This window comes from Physella acuta, unplaced genomic scaffold (assembly GCF_028476545.2).
Source record: "Physella acuta isolate Inbredline_101_S28 unplaced genomic scaffold, ASM2847654v3 ptg000429l, whole genome shotgun sequence".
Taxonomy (NCBI): Eukaryota; Metazoa; Mollusca; class Gastropoda; family Physidae; genus Physella; species Physella acuta.
In genome coordinates, this window is record NW_026731948.1 from 64,208 (window position 1) to 82,500 (window position 18,293).

The 18,293-nt window shown below is 36.7% G+C and overlaps 1 protein-coding gene across 1 annotated transcript in view; it reads left to right on the forward strand.

The window, feature by feature from the left end:
• LOC131942827 (b(0,+)-type amino acid transporter 1) overlaps positions 1-18,293 on the forward strand; it is a 45,476-nt gene that overhangs the window by 7,439 nt on the left and 19,744 nt on the right. Inside the window, exons 3-19 of the mRNA XM_059302768.1 lie at positions 2,839-2,964; positions 3,667-3,766; positions 4,118-4,162; positions 5,149-5,272; positions 5,370-5,473; positions 5,906-6,002; positions 6,225-6,377; positions 7,402-7,573; positions 7,780-7,814; positions 9,460-9,559; positions 11,340-11,441; positions 11,616-11,725; positions 11,865-11,994; positions 12,931-13,056; positions 13,842-13,941; positions 14,161-14,205; positions 14,803-14,926. Of these exons, the coding sequence (XP_059158751.1) occupies positions 2,839-2,964; positions 3,667-3,766; positions 4,118-4,162; positions 5,149-5,272; positions 5,370-5,473; positions 5,906-6,002; positions 6,225-6,377; positions 7,402-7,573; positions 7,780-7,814; positions 9,460-9,559; positions 11,340-11,441; positions 11,616-11,725; positions 11,865-11,994; positions 12,931-13,056; positions 13,842-13,941; positions 14,161-14,205; positions 14,803-14,926 (1,793 nt within the window). The remainder of the gene's footprint in view (positions 1-2,838; positions 2,965-3,666; positions 3,767-4,117; positions 4,163-5,148; positions 5,273-5,369; positions 5,474-5,905; positions 6,003-6,224; positions 6,378-7,401; positions 7,574-7,779; positions 7,815-9,459; positions 9,560-11,339; positions 11,442-11,615; positions 11,726-11,864; positions 11,995-12,930; positions 13,057-13,841; positions 13,942-14,160; positions 14,206-14,802; positions 14,927-18,293) is intronic.

Consider the following 18,293-nt stretch of genomic DNA (forward strand, 5'->3'; position numbering starts at 1 on the left):
AAGTGTATCATGTCAACACCTGGACAACTAGTCATAGTCAACAAGGCCTACTTCATTACAGATCTATAGGAAATCCCTCTTTACCTGTACTTACATTAGGAAAAGTAAAACTCGTTTGAATAAAAAAAAAATGTATTTAAAATATATAGAGTTATAGAACCTTAAAGTTAATAGATGATGAAAAAATAAAATAAAAAATTAAAATTAAAATCCGCCTCCTCACCCACCTCACTCAGGTGGTAGAGTCTTTTACTATATATCCTTTACTCCTACTCGTGTTCCCCCTTCACCCACCTTCTCCACCTTCACCCACCTTTCACCTTTCACCCACCTGTTCACACCGTCACCCGTCTGCTTACACCCCTCACCCATGTTACTATAAGCGAGTATGTATTGAACATTTGTTAATATTTCCCCCTTCACCCACCTGTTCACACCGTCACCCGCCTGCTTACACCCCTCACCTATGTTACTATAAGCGACTATGTATTGAAATTAAACTAATTAAAAAATCAAATCCACTCCCCCTCTCCCCCTCCCCCTCCATCCCCCTCCCTCCCCCTCCGTCTGCCCAATTTTCCTACAAATTCTGGTGTTAGTATGAGTCGCGTCTGCTTTGAGCGCCTATTAAGTTTACAGGATGAAATTTTAAAAGCCTTTGATGAATTGGAAAAACGTTAATAAACAAATAAAATATAAGAAGACTTTTGTTCTAATTTAGTGTGTGTGTGTGAATGTGTATATACGTGTAGCATACGCGTACTAGAAAACCAACAAGGTAATGTCCGGTTGGTCAACCTAATTACACCACCAGCTGTCGCACAACAGCTGTTGCACATCTGTCAACCGAGCGGGGGAAACTCGGTGAAGCATAACAAAAATTTAATTAGGTGTGATGGGCCAGCGGCTGCGATCAATACATTCCCATTAAAACGGGCAGCGGTAAGAAAACTTCGCGGGCGGGTCGATACGTAACAGCTGTGGCTGATCGTTATCTTTAATGGATGTTCTATTTTTGTAACGTTCGTTGTGTTGGAGAATGGTCCCTATACAAAGACTGTTCTAGTACATGCTAGTGTTAGTCTTTTATTTAAAACATACATACATTCAAATAAATAAACAACATTAAACAACAAAGAAAAGAAATATATCAAATAAATAAATAAACAAAAGTAATTAAAATCAAATTACGTAACTAGTTAATAATAATTTAACTAATTATAAAATAAAATTAAATTAAAAATAAACAAAATAAAAATAATTAAAAAGTAAACAAATAATCAAATTACGTAACTCGTCAATAAAAATAATTAAAAAGTAAACAAATAATCAAATTACGTAACTCGTTAATAAAAATTACACAATATAAACAAAGTAATTAAATTAAACAACAAGTAAACAACAAATTAAACAATTAAAAAAGTAAACAAATAATCAAATTACGTAACTCGTTAATAATAAACTAATTAAAATTTTAAAAACTCATTAAAACTAATTAAAAAACACATTAAAATTACGTAACTAGGTCAAAAATTAATTAAAATTTTAAAAACTCATTAAAACTAATTAAAAAACCCATTAAAATTACGTAACTAGGTCAATGATTACGTCACAAGGTCACCGGTGGTGACCTACTGACCTACTCCCCCTCCTGCTCACCCACCCTAGGGTGGGTGAGTATTTTACTATATCTCATTGTCCCAGGCTGCTCACCCACCCTCACCCACCTTCACCCAGGTGGGTGAGTATTTTCCTATATCTCGTTGTCCCAGGCTGCGCCACCTGCTCACCCACCCTCACCCAGATGGGTGAGTATTTTGCTATATGTCGGTGTACCTCCTGCTCCCCCAGGGAGTATTTTACTATATCTCATTGTCCCAGGCTGCGGCAGGCTGCGCCTGGTGGGTGAGTATTTTGCTATATGTCATTGTACCTGCGGCTCACCCAGGCAGGGAGTATTTTCCTATATAGTCTTTGTTCCTGCTCCTGCTCCTGCTCCTGCTCCCCATCCCGTTGCGCCTGCGCCTGCGGTCCAAAAGTGACCTAATATACTACTAATATCTTCAATTCATCACCCTAGTAACATAAAAAAGATTTGGTTAACAAGAAAAATCATCGGTTGCTTTAAACAGAAATGTAAACAACGGGTATGCAACTATCATAGCCACAGCGCTTCTGAACATAGCCTTAACTTGAAGATAATTGCATCACTTGTATATATACAATGTAATTAATGATTTATCTCAATAACAGCAAAAGAAGATGACTGAAAAACACCGTTGTGTTACGGCAAAGATATCTACTTTCCCCTGCTCTTTAATATCTTCCTAAAAAAACAGAAAGCTTTTTAGGGAACCACAAGAAGAAAGCATCGGCCGCACGACTCTAAATTAGAATTTCTTATTAAAGACACCAATTTTTATTATGCCGGAGATTTTAGGTCTCTGAGCAGTCACTCAATGTACTTATATACCCCTCCCCCCCCCCCCCCCCACCCATTCGCACTTTCTCTTTCATGTCCTTCTCGATGAGAACTTCCTGCAACAAATTTATTACCATCACGTATATGAATATCCGTTGTCCGGGTTTTCACTTTACTTAGACAGAGTTTAAAATACAGTACAATATGGTCATTTACAACATTTTTAACAAAATATCGTAAGAAATCTAAACTTTAACGGGTGTAGAAATATTGCAAATGTAAATCTGGTTACTTTCAAATTTTCTGTTAACTTTGTGAGTTTGATCTGGCGCACATCGTATAGTTACCAACTACGGTAAAGCATTTGTTATGAACTTGAGTGTGTAACACTAGTAACGCTGTTCGTGTTTCCATAGTATTGCTGATATTAGTCAACGGCTACAGCACGAGACTAGCATCCCACGTGACTGTGCTGACGACGGTGTGTAAAGTGGCGACACTTCTGATCATCATTGTTGGTGGCGTCGTGGTCATGTGTCAAGGTAGGGCCAGGTGTCCAGCTGTCTGTACTATGACCATCTGTGTCAATCTAGGTCCAGGTGTCCGTACTATGACCATCTGTGTTAAGGTAGGTCCAGGTGTCCGTACTATGACCATCTGTGTCAAGGTAGGTCCAGGTGTCCGTACTATGACCATCTGTGTTAAGGTAGGTCCAGGTGTCCGTACTATGACCATCTGTGTTAAGGTAGGTCCAGGTGTCCGTACTATGACCATCTGTGTCAAGGTAGGTCCAGGTGTCCGTACTATGACCATCTGTGTTAAGGTAGGTCCAGGTGTCTGTGCTATGCCCTCGTTTGGTTTCTCACCGTTCAACATATTACAGTGATGTTTTGTTTATGTTTCCATATGCAAAGCAAAAGCACCCTCTATTCTTCCTGTTAAAATCCCTCAAAAAAACTTTTTTTTAATTCGCCTAAACACTCTTTTTTCGGCACACGTTGGTTTGGTCACCGTCCTTGTAAACTTTATGTATAGGTTACATATAAGCGTACGTGTATATGTTTGTGGAGAGTTGGCTCGAACTTGATGCTCTCAAAACGTGATTCTGTCTTTTTTCTTTGTCTAAAAGAACCAAAAGAAATCTAACATTTGTGAGATTTTTGTATCATGTTACCGCAGCTCCCTGTTAACCAACATCCCCTCTGTAAGAGCCTCGACTAACCCTGATTTTACTAACCCAACAGGCACCACGAGTGAGCTGCACACCGCCTTTGATGACACATCCACTGATCCCTCGTCTCTGGCCATGGCACTGTACAGCGCTCTGTGGGCGACCAGCGGAGGGTGGGTCAGTTTTTTTTTTCACTTTTTATTCTGTTGTTTTTTTTAACACTTTAAAAAGACATTTAGGATGGGTTCTTAAACTTGGGACATTGGCTTTTATTCGGGATATGTTAATACATATGTCTGTGTGTGTGTACGTGTATGTGTATGTATGTGTGTGTGAGAGTCCGAATGTGTGTGTGTGCGTGCGTGCGTGCGTGTGTGTGTGTGTGCGTGAGTGTCGAAGTTGAAGGTGATTATTATATTTTGAGCAAGTTATAGAATTTGGAAGGGTTCTAAAATTTCGGATGTTTGATCTAATAAAGGAACTAATTTAAAATATATTTATATTTGAGCTGATCTGACTTGCAGGGAAACTCTCAACATGCTGGTGGAGGAGGTCAAGAAACCGTCAAGGTAAATACAACGGTAAAACTGCAACTTGTTCTGTTAAACTTGTATGGCCAACCACCATCTACAACGGTAAAACTGCAACTTGTTCTGTTAAACTTGTATGGCCAACCACCATCTACAACGGTAAAACTGCAACTTGTTCTGTTAAACTTGTATGGCCAACCACCATCTACAACGGTAAAACTGCAACTTGTTCTGTTAAACTTGTATGGCCAACCACCATCTACAACGGTAAAACTGCAACTTGTTCTGTTAAACTTGTATGGCCAACCACAATCTACAACGGTAAAACTGCAACTTGTTCTGTTAAACTTGTATGGACAACCACAATCTACAACGGTAAAACTGCAACTTGTTCTGTTAAACTTGTATGGCCAACCACCATCTACAACGGTAAAACTGCAACTTGTTCTGTTAAACTTGTATGGCCAACCACCATCTACAACGGTAAAACTGCAACTTGTTCTGTTAAACTTGTATGGCCAACCACCATCTACAACGGTAAAACTGCAACTTGTTCTGTTAAACTTGTATGGCCAACCACCATCTACAACGGTAAAACTGCAACTTGTTCTGTTAAACTTGTATGGCCAACCACAATCTACAACGGTAAAACTGCAACTCGTTCTGTTCAGTTTGTATTGCCAACCACCATATACAAAAGTAAAACAACAACTCGTTCTGTTAGACCTGTATGGCCAACCACCATCTACTAAAACTAGTAATTGAAACAGAAATTTAAGTTGGTTATTAAAGATATAATAATTAAAACATTTCTCAGACTTTAATATCAGTTCAATAGTGATTTTAACAAATATTGTGTCCGTTTTATTTTACCTCGTTTATAACTATAATCATTATACTAACTGAAGACAACGAAAGCGATCACTAAAACAAGATATTGTTTTGCACAAGTTGAATTAGAGCCATGAAAAGCACCCTCAGCAGCTTATCTAACTCTTCTTATCCCAACATCTCATCTCTTCCAGAAACGTTCCTTTGGCCGCCATATTGGGCATCCTTGTGGTCATCGTGGTCTACACACTGACCAACGTCTCCTATCTGGCCGTCATGACCAAAGATGAAATGTTAAATGCCCAGGCTGTCGCTGTGGTACTTTACAATTTCTAGTAGGCATATTTTAAACTGCTAATAAGAATTTAACTCCACTTTGTTTTCGTAATACTAACAGACAGTTCTCCCTCTGTAGGTTTTCGGTGATCGAGTTCTCGGCCCTGCGGCTATAATTATTCCCCTTGCGGTGATGTTGGCAACCTTGGGGTCGGCAAACAACGTCATTCTAGGCGGCAACAGGTTACGTGTTGAAGTCAATTAATCTGAACAGAAATTTGTATTCTCTTCTATCTCCCATTATATGGCCAGTATTTGATACATTTATAAGAAATCGACACAAAACTAGTATAGATTCTAACGAAATAACATAACTAGATTACTGCTATCATATACTAATTATTCTTTAAATTTTGTTTACAAACTAAAACAGTACCAAAGTTACACGTAAATAGAATAAAATACATCTTCCGGTTACCGAAAATCATTCAAAATCTGAAAAAATTAATAAGTTTCTCTGTCAGTTAGGCAAAGAGAGTATAGTTTGGCTGTTTCTAAGATCACAGCATATGTAGTGATAGAGTGTTCAAATGGATACCCAGCCGCTGTTAATATTTTACATTTAGTGTGAGTTAGTCCAAAAAAAATTTTTTTTTTAACGTTTTTTTTTTCCAGGTTGATTTACACCGCTGCCCGGGACAAAAACTTCCCAGAATTTTTCAGCTACATCCAGATCCATCAGCTGACGCCACTCTCGGCCATGACGCTGACGGTAAGGAAACTCGACTCGTCTAAAACTTACCTTATGTGTGCAGATCATTGGGGGGGGGGGGGCATTCAGCTCCTATTGTAGATCTTTGTTGTAAGCCAACACTTTTGCAATCTTTGAAACCAGTAAATGAGCTGTATACCTATACATATATCTTTTTTATAAAAACAATGTAATAACTCTCAGAGACAGTGTGATAATTTGTGATGTGTTTTTTTCACTCAGGCAGCCCTGGCTCTGATCTACCTGGCTCCATCAGACGTTGGCTCTCTCATCAACTACCTGGGGTTCTTAGTTTCGTTCTTCAATGCCTGCGTGTATCTGGCCATGCTGAGGTTCAGGCTGCACACGATGAAGAATGTGCGGGGGACTGTACGGGTGAGTTGGAGGGATAGAAACTTTTGTAGATGACAGAGGCGCTGACATTTGCATGTCTCGCAACAGATGTGACAGTTCAAAATATTATTTATGTTAACGCTTTAACGCAAGTTATAAATATTAAGTTTGTCATGTTTAAAAAAAATTAAATGGTAAATTTCTTAAACTGTGGGCTATTTTTTATGTTGGAGTTAATGTGGGAAAAATGTATTCTATACTAAGGGTTACTAGTGATAGCTTTCATTATATTTATTATCTGTGGCAAAATGTGTAAGAGATTTTAACATAATTTTACTAAAGAAAGCAGCTTTTTAAATGTGCATTTAAAAGATTAATATTATAAAGTTGTTTGATTTAAGTTTTATTTTCTCTTTTTTCAGTATTACGAATTAACGAAACTAAAATAGAATGTTGATATTATATTGGGTTTTTTTTTAGTATTTTGTTTTGCATTCCGTTGTTATTAAGGAAAACGGTACCACAGTCTAAAACTACCTGCTATAACCCCGATCTGTAGTCTGTGGTCGCTGGGAACCATTGATCATCCCTATCCTTATGTCACCAGGTACAACTGGTCATCCCTATCCTAATGTCATCCCTATCCTTATGTCATCCCTATCCTTATGTCGCCAGGTACCACTGGTCATGCTTATCCTTATGTCACCAGGTACCACTGGTCATCCCTATCCTTATGTCATCCCTATCCTTATGTCACCAGGTACCACTGACCATCCCTATCCTTATGTCATCCCTATCCTTATGTCACCAGGAACCATTGATCATCCCTATCCTTATGTCACCAGGTACAACTGGTCATCCCTATCCTAATGTCATCCCTATCCTTATGTCACCAGGTACCACTGGTCATCCCTATCCTAATGTCATCCCTATCCTTATGTCACCAGGTACCACTGGTCATCCCTATCCTAATGTCATCCCTATCCTTATATCATTAGGTACCACTGCTCATCCCTATCCTTATGTCACCAGGTGCCACTTGTCATCCCTATCCTTATGTCACCAGGTACCACTGGTCATCCCTATCCTAATGCTACTGACCAACCTGTACCTGTTCATCTCGCCACTGGCCATCAACCCCAAGCTGGAGTACGTCTATGTGGCGGCGGGCGGGCTGGGCGTGGGGGCGGCCCTCTACATACCATTCATACATTTACGTTTATCTTTTCCGTTTTACGGTATGTCATGTGCGTCTCTGTATGGTTGTTAATTGTAAAACGACATAATATTTCACAAACATATTTCAGAAAAAAATACCTTTTTAAAATACCTCAGACAAAAGATTTATCTAAAAGTGTATTTCCCTTAAACAGCAACACATTTTTAATTTTTTAAAAATAACGTTGCCATGGTTACTAATATTTGCAAATGTCCTCTATTCCAGATCAACTTGCCAGATACGGTCAGCTGTTGTTTTGTGTTTGTCCACCAGCAAAGTACATTGAATAAATTATTTTTTACCCACTTGTGTCGTCTACTGCTTGCTACTTACGGATTATTAATTTTGGACTTCGTTTGTTTCATCTTTCATCCCCATTCGTGCTCAAAACACAGATGAAATAGAGTTAATATGTTTCAATTGCCTCGGCATACAACGGGATAGACGCCTTTGTTTGCCTAACTTTAGTAAGGCACACATCACAACTAAGTTGACTCAGGGGAGTTCTACAGGCTTGACTCTGGGATTCGAACTCGGGACTTTTGGGCAAGCAGTAGTAAGCTCTACCATTCGACCACACTCTCTTCGTAGGTTTAGATTATAATTAAACAACATATAATTATATGGGAATAGTTTCTGAGAATTGTCACTTAAACGTCAGAAATTAAATATTGTAAGATATTGGACGAAGGCTATTGGACATTTTATCTGACACTTAACAACGTAAACGGAATTTCTCTTTTGAAATGGAAGCTAGAAAACAAGTATCTAATTTTGCGTCAATTTTTAAAACGCTTGCCAAGACTTAACTTAACTGCTTAAAGATCTATACGAGAATTGTAATTCCTACTTGATAGATCGTCAGTTCTGGGACATAGTTTCACACCCAGACGTCAAGACGAACTTGGGTACCCGTTTTAAGCATTCTACCATAAACCGTCATCACACACCTACCAGGTCAACGCACGACGTAAAAATGTACCACTACACAAACATTCTCAAATCATAACACTCTTCATTCTTTTAAAATACTCTACTTTTTGCCTTGGCAATATTTTGTGAACTTAACCTACATTAAGAGCAACTTATCACTTCGTCTTCACCGGAAACACTCTTAACTTTGACAGCTGGAGAAAAACATTCTCCCGCTAAAATTATTGTGTCAATGGTGTCGTCTGCTACTTCAAACCCTATCCAAATAACCTTGTCCCCCATCAGGCAGAGATAAGCTGCTGTGTTTCACACAGCTGTTGTGTTACACATCTGACACACAGCACAATAGATGTGTGTAGTACAGCACTACAGATGTGTGTAGTACAGCACAACATATGTGTTGAACACATTATTACAACACTACTGCACTAAACACAACACACAATGGACACGAAACATGTAAGTCTGTTTAATTTTAAAGCTGGTATAGAAGTAGATTGTTTACGGTATATATTCATTTGTTTGTGGTTAAATTATATTTTTTTGGAGTGAAGATTTAGATAAAACCTTAAGAAAAAAAAATGAAATTAAATTAATAAAACCAATTTACCTAAACCTGATTACTAATGGAACTTAACGAAACTATAGCACTTAGTGTTAAGAGCATCTGAAAATATTACAGTTAAGAAAGAATAAAACGTTTTTAAAGCTTACAATGAAATCGTATGATAATTTAGGCTAATAATAACGTAAAATATTATTTTTTACTAGATTATACAATATTTCAAAGTTCATAACAAAACTACAGGAGAGTTTGTGAAAAAATAAATGTGAGAATCATTCAACTCTAGTAAACTTTCGATCTATACTGGTCAAATAAATTTCAGTCATTTTTTTTAAAGATTTTTTTTTTAAATAATTTTTTTTCCAAATAACAATTATCAGTTTAGTCATTTTACTTAATATTTTTAGAGGAGGAAGTCAAGCACTGAGGTGGGGGTAGAGAAGGTGGAACTGAAACGACAGATGGGTCTGGTGGTCGCTTCGTCCATCGTGGTGGGCTCCATCATCGGTAGGTCACGTGATCAGATCTGATCATATTTTTTAAACTGCTGGTTAATGACAGGTAACAGACACAATATATGGGTCTAGACTACAACCAGTTAATATATGCTTCACTTTATTAATGTACAAGTAGACATTGTGAATATAATATAGTATATAAAAAAAATATTTACAATATCAACTAAAATTAAAAGACGTTAATAAAATATTTTAAAAATACCCCTATTTCATAGAACTGATACACGTTAAAGTATCGACATAATTACGTAAATATAAATATTATAAATTGGTGTACTGTGTATCGCTTAAAAATATTTATCAGTGTGTGGACACCTAGATACTTGTAAGGATGTTTCACAACTGAAGTGGAGAGGGGGGGGGGGGAGAATGAATAATCGACTTGTTAAACATTTAAAGCTCTAATTTTCAAATGTCACCAAATCAACGGCTTTTATACATTGACTAGGCATGCTGCCCAGCTTCGCTTAGGCTTTCGAAAACATTGAGAATTTGAATGCTTAATTAATTCGCCCGAGGGTCGGTCTACGACCTCAGGAGTTATGAAGAGGTTCCTACGTGGACATTTATAGCTCATATCAGGCGCCGGTCAGTCGAGGTCAGTTTTGACCCCCTCATCGTAGACTTTTCGGCCAACCGGCCCCTGTGTTCTGTCGCTCCAAGGAAAGATCCTGCCAAATTTGAAGCGCCTGAGGCGCCGGGAAGTTCCATATCGGGCACCCGACAACTTTGCTTTATATATTATAGAGATTAGCAAATTGCATAGATAAACAAAGATTTCAATAAATTAATTAAGGCCTGAAATACTTTAGTATAGAAATGTATTATTTGAATAGATTCTAGATCTAGGTAGGGTCTACATCTGTGTAAGTCTAGTTTTTCCGTAGATCTAGATCATCTAGAATATCTAGATCTAGATGATCTAGAATATCTAGATCTAGAATATCTAGATCTAAAATCCTAATAGAATTTTTTTAAGTTTAGCCCGAGCAAAATTGTATTGTATAAATTTTATAGCGTATGTAGATCTAAATCAAATTTGAATGAAATAGTTCATTTCTTTTTATTCAAAACACGGCAGATGACGTAATTAGTTAATGTATAAACATTAGTGACGTCACTGTTTAATGCATTCTTTTTCACAACTATAAATGCTTTTCCTGTTGCATAATTAAAACTGTTTCTCTACATTCGAATACGCATTTATTTTTTATTTTTCTTCTTTAAATAAAATTGTGGTTATACATTTAAAACATCTAACATATTATTTTCAACAAAAGTCCGTATAAAGATATATCGCTGCCGATTCTGACGTGATATCCGGCGAAAATATTTTGCGGACAGACAGAGAGAGAGAGAGAGAGAGAGAGAGAGAGAGAGAGAGAGAGGGAGAGAGAGAGAAGTGCGCACATGGGCTATTATATATTAGGATTTTTTTTTTAATTTAAAGTTGTTCTAGCCCTGGAAAAAAATCACATCGGACGGAATCTTATAGCTTTTTTATCACCCGGCACTGAACGGGCCCACAAGCTAGTACAACACATGATAATACTACCATTTATAAAATTAATACAACATAATATAATACTACCATCCATAATGATAGTAAAACTTATTGTAATACTACCATCCTTAACGCTTCTAAGGCATAACTATGCTAGGTCGTGTAAAAACAATATGACGATATAAATCGAGGACAAACCTGGTTGGGTTTTGACCCACTATCTTAAGTCGTAAATTTTGTAATGTCTCAACTCTTCTACACCCAGGTTCTGGTATCTTTATCTCACCTAAAGGCGTGCTGGCAGCGTCAGGCTCTGTGGGTCTGTGTTTGTTAGTCTGGGTGGTGGCTGGAGTCATCGCCCTTGGCAGTAAGTTATCTCCCCCATTCATGTAATTTACGATTATATTCTCAAAAAACTGAACTATAAAAATTGCGATCATTATAATAGAATCTACAGGCTATTTCGTATATCGTTCTCCAAGAGAATATTTCTATATTGCTTTATTTTAATTTTCTGTGCATCATTTGCTGATTTGTCCAGGTGCACTGTGTTACGCTGAACTCGGCTCTACCATCGGCAAATCTGGCGGAGGATACACATATCTTCGTATGGGCTTGGGAAACCCTCTGGCCTTTGTCTACGCTTTAAATGTGATTATCATTCAAATTCATCTTTTTTTCTACCTTAAACATACAATTATTTTACTTAATGATTCATTTTTATAGTGCTATTACGCTGCATATTCAATGGTCTAAATCTTGATCAGACCTTGTCGTATTTCTTCTACAGATTATATGTGTCGTGACCCCCGCCTCACTGGTCGTCATGTTGCTCACCTTCTCCAAGTACCTGGTCACCCTGTTCCCCACCTGTGACTCACCTGAGTACCTGGAGAAACTCATCGCTGCCGTCGCTTTAGGTCAGTCTGAAAACAACAGCAATAAATGGATTTATTTTGAGCCTTTGATATCGTAGGGTGTTATGACTTTTATACTCCACGAGGAAATTTTCATACTTGTAACAACTCGTACTTTGTTGAAATGACAATACGGTCGTTATTGTGGGTTCTTTCTTTCAGGAACACGATCAACAGTGCTTTTTAACTTTAAATTTTATTTACAATAATCCATAGTAGAAAAGACGACTATCATATTACAGTCTAGAAACAAATTGACGTGGTGACATCTTACTACACAGTCACAGGCAGGCATTCTCGTTCACCTTGCGCTCCCCCTTTTATACACAACTTTCTCTCCCCTTACGTCCATGAGCGATCTCGCAAAAGCATAAAAAAAACCATGACGAGTCGCTTAGACAGACCTTCCGTTGGCCAGGTACTCTACATTCATGCAACATCGTGTAAGACACAATATAATAAGAATACCCAATAATACAGTCTGTGACAATCAAAAACATGGTAATAATAGTATAGATAAATACCTCACAGCTACAAAATATCTGTATTTTCTAATTCAATATAATATCTTTCAGGAAGAAAAAAATGGAAGATGCTTAAAAAAAAATGTTCCACTGCACATTGGTTAAATCTATCTTAAAATATTGACTAAAACAAAATGATTTCATTCAAATGATAATAAACTGCAACCAAATCTTTTCTATGATAAATTACTAAACAGGAGGTGTGTGTTAATGATAAGTATCGAGAGCAATAATTGAGTAAAGATAAAAAATTCAACCCTTTTATGGATTGGATATGGAATTCATGTTTTAGTCTTTTCGCTTTCTATTATTCTTCGATAAATTATCTAGTGCACGTATTACATCTGATAAACTAAAATATGTATGTGTTTCAACTTAAAACGACATCAACAAAATACTGAACCTGTTTCCATAGTAATGCTGATAGCGGTCAACGGCTACAGTACGAAGTTAGCATCCCACGTGACTGTGCTGACGACGGTGTGTAAAGTGGCGACACTTCTGATCATCATTGTTGGTGGCGTCGTGGTCATGTGTCAAGGTAGGGCCAGGTGTCCAGGTGTCCGTACTATGACCATCTGTGTCAATCTAGGGCCAGGTGTCCGTACTATGGCCATCTGTGTCAAGGTAGGGCCAGGTGTCCGTACTATGGCCATCTGTGTCAAGGTAGGGCCAGGTGTCCAGGTGTCCGTACTATGACCATCTGTGTCAATCTAGGGCCAGGTGTCCAAGTGTCTGTACTATGTCCATCTGTGTCAAGGTAGGGCGAGGTGTCTGTACTATGTCCTCGTTTGTTTGTTTACTTAAAGTTTTCACAGAGGCGTTCTTTTCCAGATCCGGTAGGTAGGAGATTTAAAAACACGCTCTATCACACATACACCTAGATATTATATATATATATATATATATATATATATATATATATATATATATATATATATATATATATAGAGAGAGAGAGAGAGAGAGAGAGAGAGAGAGAGAGAGAGAGAGAATGAGAGAGAGAATGAGAGAGGTGATTAGGAGTTAAATTGCAAGGCTAAAAGCAGAACTTGGCTTGTTTTAAAAGTATTTATCACCTAAAACATTTTTAGTCATTTGAAAAACAAAATACTAAATGTTATAATACGGTATATGTTACAATGATTTCCATGATGCTAGTGTCTATGTTTGTGGATGTAGCTGGTCGAGTGTCTAGATTCCTGAAGAGGTATATATGTCTTTGTCCTTGCTAATGTTCCTTCTTAACATGTTAAACTAACTGCTTATTATCCACAACCCTCTCTGTGAGACCCTCGGTTAACCCTGATTTCATTGACCCAACAGGCACCACGAGTGAGCTGGACACAGGATTCTCTGGAACCTCCAATGAACCCACGTCTTTGGCTATGGCACTGTACAGTGCTCTATGGGCAACTAGTGGAGGGTGTGTCTTTTTTAAGATTTTTTTTTGGTAGTTTTCGTACAATGTCTATAATATTTTGGGAGACGTTCATGACATTTGCATATCTTTAGGGTGTGTTAAAATATGGGAGAGCGTTGGCTCTGAAAACGTGAAAATTTTATTAAAATTTGAATAAGATATCTTCTGTACTTTCAGCATTGCTTTGAAAGGTTGTTTTTAAGTTGATGTTTTGTCTAACAGAGAAAATCTGAACATGCTGGTGGAGGAGGTTAAGAACCCGTCCAGGTAACGAACATCACACACTTACTATAGAGCTTCCCTGGTCACGTCAGTTAAACTTTAGCTAACATCAACTAAGACAAGCGTTGACAGGTCGAGATGTCAAATAAATATGTTTTTGTTGTTAAAGTCTACTATAACCCTATTCATTGTTGCGACAGTGTGAGGTTGGAATCACTTGGTTTACTGTAATGCGAGAATATCAGACACTAAAGGCAGTCATTCTAACATTAAACATTTAGTCGACACAGGTCCCAATAAATTGACAAAGTTTTCTGTTCTTGTAATTACTCTGTTACTAGACTGTTACTAGGTTCTGATTATAACCGCCATCTACATGAACGCCTCACGAATCACTCTCCCGACTCAGAATAGCCAAAAACCTTGCTTTAAACAAAATCCTGCTCATTCCTTTACCGTACTTATGACCCTAATTGATATACTAACTTACGACCCAGAAGTCTATAATGATAGACCTAAAACTCAATACACTATTCTCATCTTTATGTTGTTACCACAACCAGGCAAATGTTCACGTTTAATTAACCATTAACAAGTTATCTAAATAAGAACTCATTTAACCGTTTCTCCCATTTCTTCCAGGAACATCCCCCGGGCCGCCATATTGGGCATCCTTGTGGTCATCGTGGTCTACACACTGACCAACGTCTCCTATCTGGCCGTCATGACCAAAGATGAAATGTTAAATGCCCAGGCAGTCGCTGTGGTACCTTCATGCTATTTATAGTTAAGTTATTTTTAACTGTTACCGATATTTTATGTAGCTAAGTTTATTTTCATTGTGTCCTTCAATAAAAGAATGTTGCTGTTATAGGTATTCGGGGATAGAGTTCTCGGTCCTGCTGCCATGATTATTCCCCTTGCGGTGTTGGTGGCAACTTTAGGGTCTGCAAACAACGGCATCCTTAGCAGCAACAGGTTACATCTTCTAGTCAATTCATCCTTACATGTCTGATTCATTTTGTCTTTGTATTTAAACATAGTGATTGTTTTTGTCTTTTTATCTGGTTAGTGTTTTTAATAACCTTTTAATCTGATCCGTCTGAAATAAAACATCACGCTCTTAATTTATTGTTATTTGTATTGATAAATATGTTTTTGCTAATATTTAGTGCGTAATTTTGATCGATTCTTTGCCATTAACTATTTTTGCTTTATTTTAATTTAGAAAACATTCTTATTTTGGAAAGATTCATTCTCTGATTTCAATAAAAGATTAATTGTAAAATAACTCCTGGTATTCACACAAATCTTATCTTTTGATTAACTTTAGTCAGCAAGCAAAGTTGTATATTTCTCCAGGTTGATTTACACCGCTGCCCGGGACAAAAACTTCCCAGAATTTTTCAGCTACATCCAGATCCATCAGCTGACGCCACTCTCGGCCATGACGCTGACGGTAAGGAAACTAGACTCTACGCTCGTCTAAAGTTTACCTTATGTGTGCAGATCACTCCACCATTCTCTAATACTCGTATACTTTTAAAAACAAGAGACTATGTTCATGATATTGAAATGCCAACATCAGTAGCCCTCATCCCTTGTTAAAGAAGCTTGTTTTTTCTTATCTTATTGAAATAGATGTGTGTGGATAAAGGTATTCTCCTACGTAGAGTAATTTTATTTCTATAGTCTAGTATATGTTTTTAAGTGGTTTAAACGCATACGATTTTCTATTTGTAGTATTTGACATTTTCGAGCATTCAAAATATATTTTCTCAATTTATAAATCTAGCTGGAGGTGATTATTTTAAAAATGTGTCTCACGCACATTATCTTTATGTTATGTAAGATTGTATTGTGATAATTCTACGGGGGTGGCTATTTACTCATATATACTTTTAATACGTCTAAATAGAAAGGATAGTTTTTTAATCTCCATGTATTTATATATTTTTGTTTAATATAAATATTTCTGCTTCCTCGCATCCAACCATAAATTTCACAACAGCCGCTCTGGTAACCCACATGTAGACCTCAGTTACCACCCAGGGCATTAGCATACCTTGAAACTGATATTTGCACCCATGATAATCTAATGGAATAATTGTGAAAATTAACCAAGTATTTATATGTGTAGATCTACCTATAATATTCGTATGTGATAACATTGAAAAGTAACTGAGTAGATTTTGACCTGGACCTCACTCAGTCAGCCCTGGCTCTGATCTACCTGGCTCCATCAGACGTTGGCTCTCTCATCAACTACCTGGGATTCTTGATCTCGTTCTTTGAAGCCTGCGTGTTCCTGTCTATGCTGAGGTTTAGGCTGCAGACGATGAAGCACGTGCGAGGACCTGTACGGGTGAGTGAGTAAAATAATATAAGTGCGGCTTAGATGGGTGCTGATTCTGCAAGACATCCCAAATGTTATGACGGTGAGCATATATTTATGTCAACCAAGAGAAAAACTCACATGCTTTTCTAGGCGGTTAATGAAATATTTTATCTACATCTAAAAAAAACTAAAATTTAGATTGTCTAAGGAATACTTCAATAAACATTGTTGAACATACATAAAAAATTAAATTAATAAACGCTCATTTGAAAAAAAGAGTACGACATTAAACTAAAAACGCTTTCCAATTTAAGGGTAAACTATTGGGATATAAAAACGTTTGGATAAGATTTTATGAGAAAATAACTCTTCAGCTAACAACACACGAAGCCTATTTGTTATTTAGTAGTTTAGACAAAATCAAATTGTAATGGCAAGTATATATTTAAGTTTGAAAAAGAAACACTACATATTTATTCTGATCATTCTGTTGTGCATAATTATACCAAAAATCCAAAAATTAAACCCACCCCTTTACAAACACACACACACACATCCCTCTACTAAATGACGTTAATGTTTCCCTTAATGATTCACGTGACGACGAGAATAATCTCCCCTTTATCGTCGTTAAGGGGATTACTCATTTAATAAATTCATAAAAAAAACGTTTTCATCACAAGCTTTTATGTGATAATGCACACAAAATTAGAAAATAAATTATACACTACTATTTAAATAACTATAAAGAAAAGCGTAGGTCACTTTAGTATCTATTGGATACCTTTACTAATATTTTTTAATGCATTATTACATAAAACCTTGTTATTAAAACGTTTTTTTATGAATTGTTTTTCAGTACTTTAATTTTTGTATTTACAATAGAGTTGCATGACAAAAAAACACTGCGCACCAAAAGAACATGATAACGCATGTGTAATAGAGGGGAATAGTTGTGTAAGACAGGCTACTACTTTGGACACAATTTTAATTAATTCATAAAACATTAATTAGGCATCCAATTAAGTTAAATTTAATGTTAGATTGCATTATCTTCACGTCGTGAACACGTGCCAACTTTGAATTGTATCTGTCTGTTAAAAGTGTCCGAATTTCCGCTCGGGCGTTTCGATCCGGCAGACAGAGGAAGCAAGTTAAATAAAACCTGGTTTTAAAAAAATCACCAAATTCCTGGTTTTTGGTCATAATGGGTTTCTTGCACTTTTAGATACTTTGTCCATTTTTGTATTATATAACTTAAAACGCTATTTTTAAGACCCAATTACTTAAAAAATAATCATTGTTTTCTCAATCTTACAAGCTCTTTACGAAAAGTTTAATATCTGTCATCATATTGTTTTTGGCATAATAAGAAAGCTGGATTTCTTATGTATTCACAATGGTATTTTCCTTCATCTCGGAAACACCCAAAGCTTACAATCGCCTTTACAATAAACACAGATATGGTATTTTCGTGACCTACTTTCGTTACTTTTTGCATTTTTTTTCAGTTTACAGTTTTTCAACACTAAAAAATATCTTCTTTTTTATTTATTAAACAATGTCCACCATATTTTCAGTAATAATTATTGTTCTTCGTGCAAAAATAAACCTCACGAGGGAATTTTGATGGCTTTCATAGATAAAAAGTTTGAGGTAAATAATATGCAAATTTTGAAACCTCTGAATACTAAACAGGGTACGATTTTTAGACCTAGTAAAATTCTGACCAGTAGATATTTCAGAAAGTTGTTGTGACAAAAATTTTAATATATACTGAAATACAAGGAGCTTA